This window comes from Phascolarctos cinereus, unplaced genomic scaffold, assembly GCF_003287225.1.
Source record: "Phascolarctos cinereus isolate Bilbo 61053 unplaced genomic scaffold, phaCin_HiC Scaffold_4;HRSCAF=312, whole genome shotgun sequence".
In the NCBI taxonomy this organism is placed as follows: Eukaryota; Metazoa; Chordata; class Mammalia; order Diprotodontia; family Phascolarctidae; genus Phascolarctos; species Phascolarctos cinereus.
Genome location: NW_027555847.1, coordinates 170,097,829 through 170,109,032, shown reverse-complemented (window position 1 = coordinate 170,109,032; position 11,204 = coordinate 170,097,829). Strand labels below are relative to the sequence as shown.

Genomic DNA, 11,204 nt, shown 5'->3' with positions numbered 1-11,204 from the left:
AACAAGGTCAGCAAAGAGAGTTAGTGGAATATGAAAACTAAATAAATGGAAACCCAAAAGAAGAGGGTTGCCTGGGGATGCTCTTAGGAAGGGCAGTGGTGCATAAGTATACCAGTCAAACTTTAGCCAAGGTACCCGATTTTGGAGGCCCCAAGTTGCCATAGCTTATATGAGCAGACAGAATAAGGCATGCAAATCCAGACATGTGCAGGTAAATGCATGGGAGGGTAATTAGCTATTTATATCCCTTTCTGCTGAGAGTCTGCCAAGTACACTCTCTGACCAAGGAACAATCAGCTCCCAGGCCTGAGCCTTCTTTTTTCACAATAGGAATCACTCTGCCCTTCTCATTTGGAGAAGACAGCACCTGACACAGAGGTACCTCTTCTCAGCCTAGTACTGGCATGGGCTGGGTTCTAAGCACCCCTCCTCCCATCTTCCTCTCACTCATTGACTTCTCTTTCCTCCAAGCTGAGGTCTCTAAAGTTGACATCTGCTACAGCCTGACCCTTAAAACTACATAGAATCCCACCAATGTAAATATGTATACACAGGCACACACACATAAATACACATGCAATCTTGGAAATTTGCAATGACAAATAATATATCTGCCCCCAGTGAGAAGTAAATGCAGCAAGTGAGATCAATTGTATAGATGGAGTTTAATTCCCTGTGTTCCTCAGGTGTGGTAGGAATAATATCTACTACTAATTTAGTTGAGGATCATGACAGCACTTCTAGCCTAGGAAAGCCACTGCCATATAGTCTCATTTTCCCTTAAAAAAGACAATGAAACCATCTTGGAAGATTTAATTGGTCCAGGAGGCTAAGGCTCAGACAATTGACATAGCTTTCGTTGGAGTCAACACACCTTTTTGACTTGGCCATCATCATAACAAACGTGAAGGCCAGAGCAGTTGTGCCCAATTGAATCAATGGTTGAATATCCTTTCAATGTTATTGTTTAATAAACTCTCTTTTGTTAAAGGTTGTGTGGTCTTAAAAATGTCTCACTTCCAAACCCAACAATCTGATTTAGGCTTGATCCAAAACACCAAGACAAGCAACTTCTGAGATAATTCTTTGAGTTTTAGACGGGAAGTGGTTTAGGATGGAACTTTGTTGGGGTTCAGGAAGGTAAAGGATTCAGTTAATGAGTTTTTATTAGTTGATTCCCACAAGCCAGAAATTGTGCTAGGTGCTTTTAACAAGGGGTACAAATACCAAAATAAAACAGCCCCTGCTTAGCTCACACTCTGTTGGGTGGGTGGGGACACACAACATACGAGTACATACAAAGTAAATAAGAGGTAATATTGAGGGAAACGGAGGGATGAAACTGAGGGATGAAGGAAAGCCTCATATCACCTTGAGATGGTATCTGAGCAGAGTTTTGAAGCAAACAAGGATTCTAACAGGTGGAGATATGCGTTTTGGTTATGGGGGAACAGCCTTTGTAAACAAGAAAGGTAAATGGTGTAGAGTGGGATAGTTCCATTGAAAGAGTACTTAGAATCAGACAGCCTGGACTTTGGCCCCAATTCAGCCAATAACTAACTAGCTTTAACTGGTGTCTCTCTGGGTCTCTCTCTCTCTCTCTCTCTCTCTCTCTCTCTCTCTCTCTCTCTCTCTCTCTCTCTCTCTCTCTCTCTCTCTCTCTTTTCTTATTCATCCAGTGAAAAGATTGGACTAGATCTTCTAGATCTGGGTGCAGTGGAGAGTGTGCTGAGCCTTTGGTAGAGTTGTTTAATCTCTATGGACCTTGATTCCCTCATTTGTAAAAGGAAGGAAATTGGGTTAGATGGTCTCTAACATACTTTCCAGCTCTCTCTCTGTATGACCTTTTGATTTTACAGTCTCTAAGATTCTATGAGCTCTGATAGCTGGAGATGCTATTAAAACAACCAAGCAGAAAAGGTACTGAGGAATTGGTGATGTCTATAGAATGAAAGAATATTTTTGGTGAAGCAATATTTTATTACTCTTGTCTTTAACACATTTTTGAATAGTGGATAAAATATTCATCCCCACAAGATGTGTCCCCTTGTCCCCCTGCAAGAAATGTCTCACTGTCAAATACTTCCTACTCTCCTGAAACTGATCAGAACAAACATATAACAGGTAGCGTGGTATATTGGCAGCCAGATGGCCCACTGGATAGAGTGCCAGGCCTGGAGTGAGGAAGACTCATCTTCCTGAGTTCAAATCTGGTGGTCTCCGACACTTACAAGCTTTGTGACCTTGGGCAAGTCATTTAACTCTGCTTCAGTTTCCTCAATTGTATTAGCTGGAGAAGGAAATGGTGAAGCACTCCAATATCTTTGCCAAGAAACCCCAAATGGGGTCATGATGAGTTGGACACAACCAAAAAAATGACTGAATAACAACAACATTGCACTGCAACTTGTTTGTGCCCACTGCAGGTATCTCCATTGCCCTTTGGGTAATCTTCTGATGTTGCCAGAGACTATAATGCTTATATCTCTCAGCCATATGTCATTGAAGGAAGAATATTGGTGATAAATAGATGGACCTGTTGTGGTCTGAGAGGTTGTGACCACTCAAAGACTGGAGCACATGACCGGTGGTCTGGAATGAATTCACAGACTCAAGCATTCTTTAAGTCAAGGTGGTAAAAAGTTTATTTTTACACTTTTCATTGGGCAAGGATTCTTTTTTTTTTTTTTTGCTTTCAGGCAGTTGGGGTTAAGTTACTTGCCCAGGGTCACACAGCTAGTAAGTGTCAAGTGTTTGGTCTGAGGCCGGATTTGAACTCAGATCCTCCTGACTTCAGGGCCAGTGCTCTATCCACTGTGCCACTGGGCAAGGATTCTTAAGGGACCTGCTACTTTAGAGGGGCACAGTTAAAGTTTATATAGGATAAAATACAATAAAACAAGTGCCAAATATGCTAACTAGGGGATTCAGGGTGAGACTGGGGAGTGGTTAAGGAGTGGTCAGTTATTAAAAGAACATGCACTTCTTGTACCCACTGTGCAGGCATTTTACCCAGAGTTCACTAGGAAAAGCCCACAAGAAGGGGCTACAGAGGGGTGTGGTTTTAGGCCTGCAACGTCACTAAGTCAACTAGAGTTCAGGGGTAACTGAGAGTTGTCCAGTCTGCCACCAGTCAATGTCTTGTTTGACAAGATAGATATAGGGAGTACACATATGTCTTAAGTCCCAAATACAGATAATGAGGAGTCCAGGATGTAGATAATGAGGTAGGGGGTAGCATAGATAGTCCATTGGGTAAGAATGTCATTATGACCCAGTGCAAAGCCACTTCAAATGAATAATTCCTTCAGATGCTGTTTGTAACTGCACCAGGGAAAGAGACAAGGGTTTTGCTGGGGCCCAAGCATGAGTAATTGCTAGGCACAGTATCCTTGGGTTGAGGAGAAAGTGTCAGGGATAGTGTTTCTGAACCTAGGGAGAAATTGGGGTCCAAGCACAAGCACCCAAGCACCCCATCAGACCTGTTTCTGTAAGAAGCTTGCAGTTATTCAATCATTTGTTAATCTCCTACTATGTTTTAGGCGTGGTGCTAGGTGCTAGAGACACAAAGATAAAATGGAATAGTACCTGCCTTCAAGGAGTTCCTATTCTGTTGAGGGGTGGGGTGGGAACCGTACTAATAATAGCATTTATATAGCACCTTGAGACTTGAGAGCCTTAACACGTAAAGCACTTTACAAATATTATCTCCTCTTATACTCACAGCAATGCTGGGAGGTAGGTATTATCGTTATCACTCCCATTTTACCGATAAACTGAACAGCTAGTGTCTAAGGGTAGATTTGAACTCAGGTCTTTCCTGGCTTCCAGTCTAGCACTTTATCCTCTGTGCCACCTAGAAGATCTATATGGATATAAACAAACTAAATACTAGGTAGTTTTCAGAAGGAGGGCAGTAAGGGCTGGAGCGATCAAGAGAGAGTTCATGATGTAGAAAGTGCCGCTTGAGATGAGTAGTCAGAACCTTCTCATTTCAAGAAAGACAATCCAGCTGGGTTTTCTCTTCAAGAGCATAAGGAGAAAGAAAAGAATTACAGGAATGCAAGAAAACAAACAAAACCTAAGTGACTTTAAATGATCAGAGACAGGTCCACCCATTTTTGTTATTATTTCGTAAATCCACATAAAAGACACACATCTTGATTTGAACGTCATTGAGCCTCCATCTTTTTTGTTTTGCCATCCTTTTTGACTTTTTTGTTTCTATGACACAGATTGGTTGTAGTTGTTATTGGCCTTACAATTATAGTTCTGTTGTTAGAATCAATGTTTACATGCATTGCTGTTGTTCTTTTGATTCTGGTTTCTTAGAGGACTTGATGGTATTGCCTTTGTAAGTCTTCCTAGATTCTTTGGATTCTTTGAATTCACCAAATTATTTATACTATAATAAAATTCCATTACATTGCTTAGCTGGTCTCATTGGCTTGGTTTGGTTTGGTTTGTTTCATATTAGCTATTACAAATAGTGTTCCTAGCAATATTTTTGTGCAGATGGACTTTTTTTTCCCCTTGTCAGTAAGCCTTGGGCCATGGTTTCAGCAGAGGGAAAACTTGTAAGTATTATTTTATCTTCATTTAAGATGAGGAAACTGAATTTCATAGTAATAGAATGGTTTGTCAGTGGTCACATAACTAGTTAGTGACAAAGACAGGACAAGAATCCCAGTCTGACTCAACCTGGAAACATGTTTTACTATGTGAAATGTGTGAATTTTTCCTCGAAACAGCCTGCTTAAAATAAGTTAGCTGAGATAATAGGATCATATGTGTAAAATTGGAAGTGATCTAAGAAGTCAGCTAGTCCAAACCCGTATTACACAGATGAGAAACACAGGAAGGTTAAATTTTTTTCTTGGTTTGAACCCAGGTCCACTGACTACAGAGCTGGTGCTTTTCCCATTGTACCAAGAGGTCTCCTTGTCCAAGATAGTTTTTGTTTGAAGCACCAAGATTTCACCAACCTTCTCACATTTCTGATTAGCTGGAAGAATCCCTAATTGGTCTGTGCAGACTTTCCAGTAAGTAAAATGAAGAAAATCATTGTTCTCGGGGTAGCTAGGTGGCTCAGTGGATAGAGCATTGGCCCTGGATTCAGGAGAACCTGAGCTCAAATCTAACCTCAGACACATAACACTTACTAGCTTTGTAATGCTGGGCAAGTCACAACCCCATTGCCTAACCCAAAACAAAACAAACAAAAATCGTTGTTCTCACCATTCCCGTCCCTTAACACAAACCTGAGGGATTCCACCAGTAGCATACATTTGGTATTTTCAGAGACTGTTCTAATTTCCAATATTTTGGCCCATTTACAATTTTTTTTAAAAAAATTGTTAACTTTTATGTTCCAATTTTGAGTTCAGAAAACAATGTCATCCCTTTTTGAAACCATAACCATGAAGACTGCATAATCACAAGACCAAAGCTGGAATATATTAAAAAAATAATAATTTTTTTTTGGAGGATGTGGTGTTGGGGAAGCAGCTGGAGGGGAGATCTGGAAAGGAGGGGGCCCAGGGTGCAGAGAAGGGTTGGGGCTGAAGACTAGGTTCAAGTTGATAGGAGCACAGGCTCCTAAGTTTAGAGTTGGAAGAGACCTTAGCAGTAGTTCAAAGCCAGAATTTTACGGACGAGGAAAATACGTGTTACCCAATAGAAACACGGGAAGGGGCTTTGTCTGGTGTTAAGCAAGGATCAAGGTCGTGGACTCATCATTAACACTATTACACATTTGTACAGAGTTCCAGCTTCCAAAAGGCTTTCTTATGTTGCATTCCATTCCATCCTTGCCAACAGCCCTACCCTGCAGAAGTGGTTATCTCCATATTATAGATGCAGGCTCTGAAGGCCAGAAAAGTGAGGCGACTTCCCTTAGACCTCACAGGCAGTCCTCTGAATCCAAGTCTTCTGTCTCCACTACCCCCGCCCCAGTCTTATGTTCTTTCCATTACACCGCACTGCCCCTCCAAACCTTGGGACCCATCACCCTCCTTAAGGAAAGGGACAGGAGTGAGCAAGCAGGAACCTCTCAGATTGAAGAGGAGCAGGGACAGAGAGGGGAGGTACCCAGCCCAGCTGCTAGCCTCCCCAAGCAACAACAATAATAGCTTAAAGGGTAATCAATAATAGTTCACGTTTCTATAGTGCTGGAGAGCATGAATACAATCTAGGCCAATGAATTCCAGCTTGGCGGAGCCAGTATAGTTTCCTTCTCTATCGCTCTTTCTTCCTAACGTGGGGCCTTGCACATAGTAGGCTCTCAATAACTGTCTGATGAATTAAACTTTACTGGGGGAGGAAGAAATACGCATGTTATTCCAGCTGCCGGGAAACCTGCTGCAGAAAGATTCCCCCACGGTCTAACAATAGCATCCGCTGAGGCTGCAGTGCCGGGTCCCGAGCCGGAGTTCCTGGAGCCTTCGGTTGTCCTGGACTGAAGCTGGGTGTGGAGCGGGTGAGGACTCAAGAGAGTCGGCTCTGGGGATCTAGCCAAGCCCGGCCCCCACCCCTCGCCACACCCATTTTCCGAGGAACTAACAGATGTGCTGTTTGGTTAAGGCTCTCCCCCGAGGAATTCCTCTGAACTCTGTGGTTAAAAGCATCGGCTTCCTGGGAAGCAAAAGCTACGAGCAGGAGGAACTGGGCCTAGGGAGCGGGGTTCCGGTGATGAAAGGCGCGCAGTGGTCGTGCGGAGCGCTAACTGGAGTTGGAGGGGGCTGGGGCTTAAGGAGTGGGAGAAGGGGGTGGGCTGGAGAGGCCGAGAAGTGAGTGAGGATGGGATGAAGAGAGTCGGGGCCGAGATGGGAACCAGAGGGCGTTAAGGATGTCCGGCAAACAGAGCCTATGTTAAACAACGGGGAGAAAGGAGTAGGCGCCGGAGCTGGAGCTGGAGCTGGAGCTGAGCACGGGCAGGAGGGGGCCGGAGCTGGGCGGGAGCTGGGCGTCGCTGCCTCACCTCCAGAATAGAAACCGAAAGCCCGAGAGGAGGAGCCCTGGACCACGCCTCCCTCCCAGCCCCTCCCGCCGGCCCCAACCCACCCACCCTGGTCCAACTAACCTCGGAGATTTAAATAGATTGCGCCCTGCGCTGTGCGCGGAGCAGACGGGGGCTGCGGCTACAGCAGCTGCACTGCCTCCCAGCCCCGGACTATGCGCCTGAGCAGCCCCGGAGCTCCCCCGCCGCCCCGCCCGCGGCGCCGAGCCGCGCCCACCCGCCTGGTAACCAGGTGAGCTGGAACTAGGGGCACCGGGAGCCGCAGGAGACTGGGGAGGGAGGGAGGGAGGGAGGTCCTGGAGCCTGGGGTCTCCGTGCTCTCCTCCCGCCATGCACTCCGTGCGGGGCAGTTAGGAGCGGGATCCCCAGCTTGGGACCAGGATAGCCGAGGGAAGAGAGGCCCCACTGAAGGGAGGGGATCGGGAGGGAAGAAAGCGGGAAGGCTGGCACAGGGCTGGCTGGATACCTTCTCCTGCCGGGCTGCCAGCATCATCATCGAGAGGGAGCAGGAGGGCTAGGGCTACGGAGACCCGGCTCCTGGCCTGTCCGCATTCCAGCCTTCGGAATAGGGTCTCCTGAGTTGTGGGCCATCCCTTGTACCCTCTTTCTGCTCCCTCCTGGTCTCCTTGTCCTTAGAGTCCCGGTCGCCGGTTGGGGTGGGGGGGGGAGGTGATGGCTGCCAGTGTGCATCATTCCTTAGCTCCTGGACTCTGGTCCTTGGACAGCATTCTGCAGGAAGACTGAAAGAACCTTGTTATCTGGGGCCATCTCCCCGATCTGGCCAGCCCACCCTTAAAGGCAGCTAGCTAACTGTGTGAAAATTGGGAATTTTCCCTCTCTGATTTTCAAGAACTGTCCCAGAACCAGCTGTCTTGCAGCTTATTAGCCAGCAGGGGGAGGCGACGAACGATGAAAGAAATGTCTGGGCTTGTGGCCAGGGAATGGGGGGTGGGAGCCACGGAGAGGGCACCTCTCAGACTCCAGGACACTTGCCGTAATCTAAAGATATAGATATTTGTACTGTACACAGCAGCCCACCCCGCCCCCTCACTTAACCCATCCTGCAGAGAAACATCAGGCTTGCTCCCCAGGCTCTTCTCCAGCTTAGATGAGCATTGGTATCCTCATCCTCTGCCACCCCTGGACCAGGAGCGCAGAAGCCTCTTAGGGGATACCCCAACCCAGGGCAGACTCTACTTGGCACACTGTCTGCCCAGCCCCGCCTGGCTGCCTGCTCTCAGGAAATGTTCCCCACTCACTCTGCCTCTCTCTCTTTCTTTCCCTGTCTCTCTCTGCCCTTCTGTCTGGGATTTCAGAGTAGCTGCTGCTGGAGCGGAGCCCAAGCCCGCCGCCGGACGCTATGGGCGACCCCACAGGCTGGCCCAGTCTGTAGAATGGTAGCACACAGTAAGGTGGCAGCCGACAATGCAGTTACAGCAGACACAAGAAGAAGACTCGACCCTTCTCCTCCGTCCCACCGGGCTGGCCGGGAGCATCCCATCCCACAGCCCAGACCCCAACACGGCCTGGCGCCGCAGCATGGTGCGGTGGCCCTGGCGGCGACGACCCAGGGACAGGGGGACACTCACTTCCGAACCTTCCGCTCCCAGGCGGACTACTTCAGCATCACCCGAGCCAGCGCCCTGCTGGATGCCTGTGGCTTCTACTGGGGGCCTCTCAGTGTGAACGTGGCCCATGAGAAACTCAAGGGTGAGCCGGTGGGGACCTTCCTGGTCCGGGATAGCCGGCAGAAGAACTGTTTTTTTGCCATCAGTGTTAAGATGGCTTCAGGGCCCACCAGCATCCGGGTCAACTTCCAGGCTGGTCGATTCAACCTGGATGGCAGCCGGGAGACCTTCGACTGCCTCTTCAAGCTGCTGGAACATTACCTGAACTCTCCCCGAAAAATGTTGGTGACCCCCCTGCGACAACTAAGGGTACGACCCCTGCAGGAGCTGTGTCGAAAGAGCATTGTAGCCACCTTTGGAAGGGACAACTTGGGCAAGATCCCCCTAAATCCTGTCCTTAAGGACTACCTGAAGTCTTTTCCTTTCCAGATATGAAAAGATGGAAGAATGTGGTGGCAGCATTAACTATGGTTTTTTTTGGGGGGGGGTTGGTTTTGTTTTCTCTTGGGTAGGGGGTATGGCAGTAAGAGGGAGCTGATGCTGATTGTGTGTGTGTGGTTTGGTGGGTATAACTGAAGATCCATAAAAAAAGGAAGAAAGCAAAGCCCCCTCCCAAGGAAGGAATGTCCTTGGGTGGAGTTGTCCCACTCCCTGGGTGCTTCTTCCCTCCTGCCTCAGAGGCAATCGAGGCCCATTTATTTTTCTATTTTAATGTATTTGGGATAGGGACCCGTACACTTACCTCCCTTCCCTCCTCATGTTTACAAACATCAAATATCTTTGCACAAACCAGGGGTTTGGGGTCTCTGGCTTAATTTTTCTGCTATGCAGAAACTTTATTATTTTATATTTTTAAAAGAAAATAATGTAATAAACTTTATTATAAAAGTTTTTTTAAACCAAGAAAAGGAGAAACATTTCTGATGTGTTCATTACCTTGGGGTTGGTCTGCCTTCAGAGAGCTTTGAGTCAGCCTGAGGGTGCTTCTGGAATGGGAAAGAACAAAGAGGGGGCTTCCCCTTATAGAAATCTTTAAGACTAGTAATGGTCATTTGTCATTGGGGGTTAGTTAGTCCCAGACTAAATCCCTGGGGCACCTTGGAAAATGGTATAGTGGAAAGTGGCAGCTTTGGTACTATTTGGAACCCAGCTTACTCCTGGTTTCCCCAAATGTCCAAAAGACCTGAAGTCTTTTGAAAAGAACGAATTGAAGGATACTATAGACTCTAATCAGAATCCTTGGATCTGGTCTAATTGGACTTAATTCCTTCTTCTCTGAATTAGAAGTACATACCCTAAAAGTACTAGAGTAACCAGAGATTTTGATAGCTAACTTAAATGGTTGAATTAACTACGGTAGTCCTTAACAGTTCAATAAACCGTCTCAACTGGCAGGTGAAAAAAATCCTGCTGACTGGTTCAGAAGATCCCATGCTGTGTTTAAGCTTCCGGTCAGAGTAGAGGGATTTTTACATAATCCTGGGATGGGGACAAGGCCACAGTCTAGCTTCCTCTGTTCATCCTCATCTACTCTTAAATTTTTTGTTCAGAGTAACTTTTTAAACAGTGGCAGAGGAGCCAAGGAAAGGGATTGAGGTTTAGAAATGGCCACTCAGTACCAACTGTCTGTATCAACATTAGCCGCTGGTAGGGAACAACTTGGAAAGAGCCTGTCTGTGTATGTCTGAGGTCTAGGTTGTGGGGGGGCTGCAGTGCTCCAGGAAATCAGAATCTGATGAATGGCTAGTGCTGGGAATCAGCAAACTCAACAGTAAGGAGAGCTGTTAATTGAGTCATTTTAGGGTTTGGGGTTAAGCAGGCTTTATGCTACATTTCTCTCCATTTTTGAAAGTTAAAATGGCCCTCTGGAGCCTTCGACATGTTTATAATGTAGTGTTCTAATCTTTAATAATACCTTTCAAATTGTAAAGTGCTCTGTGAAATTAACTTTAGGGCTGGAGAGCAAGAGTCACTGTGGCATGCTTTTGGATTAAATAGGTTCCAGGCTCAAAGGTTAAGAGTGGCTAGAGAAGATTTAGGATCTCTTAAAGCTTTCTCAAGTTGACCCATTTTAATAAGTGGGGAGTGGTAGAGAAAGAGCTGACATCTTGTCTAAAGGGCTTCTCTTGGGAGTCTGAGCTGTTTGTTTGTTTCCAATTCTCTCCCCAATGTCCCAGGGTTATTGTCCTGAGGGATGAAAAGGAGGGGGCCCTCCTGGGGAGGGGAGTGATTAGTGAACTTTCTTCTGTAAACTGACTATCCCTTCTTAGTCCCCAGGTAAGAAGCCTAGGGATGGACCCCAAAGGGTTTCCTGAAGGACACCAGAGTGAGGGCCATGCACAGGGATCTAATCATATTATAATGTCCATTTGAGAGGGAGGGAAATTGGGATTTTTAAGGATAGGAAAACAGCTTTAAGGGCATTATTTTATAGACTGAATATTTAGAAATTGCTGTGTATGTGTATAAAAAAGGGCCCAGCAAAAAGCCAACATGTGGCCAGCTGTTTTCTTTAATGTGCTGCCAAAACTGAAATCTTGTGCACACCATTAAAAATA

General features: G+C 46.4%; 1 protein-coding gene across 1 annotated transcript; it reads left to right on the top strand.

The window, feature by feature from the left end:
* Positions 1 to 7,085: 7,085 nt before the first annotated feature.
* On the top strand, positions 7,086 to 9,561 carry SOCS1 (suppressor of cytokine signaling 1). Its single transcript, XM_020972550.2, has 2 exons — positions 7,086 to 7,250; positions 8,335 to 9,561. The coding sequence occupies exon 2, from the start codon at positions 8,413 to 8,415 to the stop codon at positions 9,079 to 9,081; it is 669 nt and encodes a 222-aa protein (XP_020828209.1). The 5' UTR covers positions 7,086 to 7,250; positions 8,335 to 8,412; the 3' UTR covers positions 9,082 to 9,561.
* The last annotated feature ends 1,643 nt before the right edge of the window (positions 9,562 to 11,204 follow it).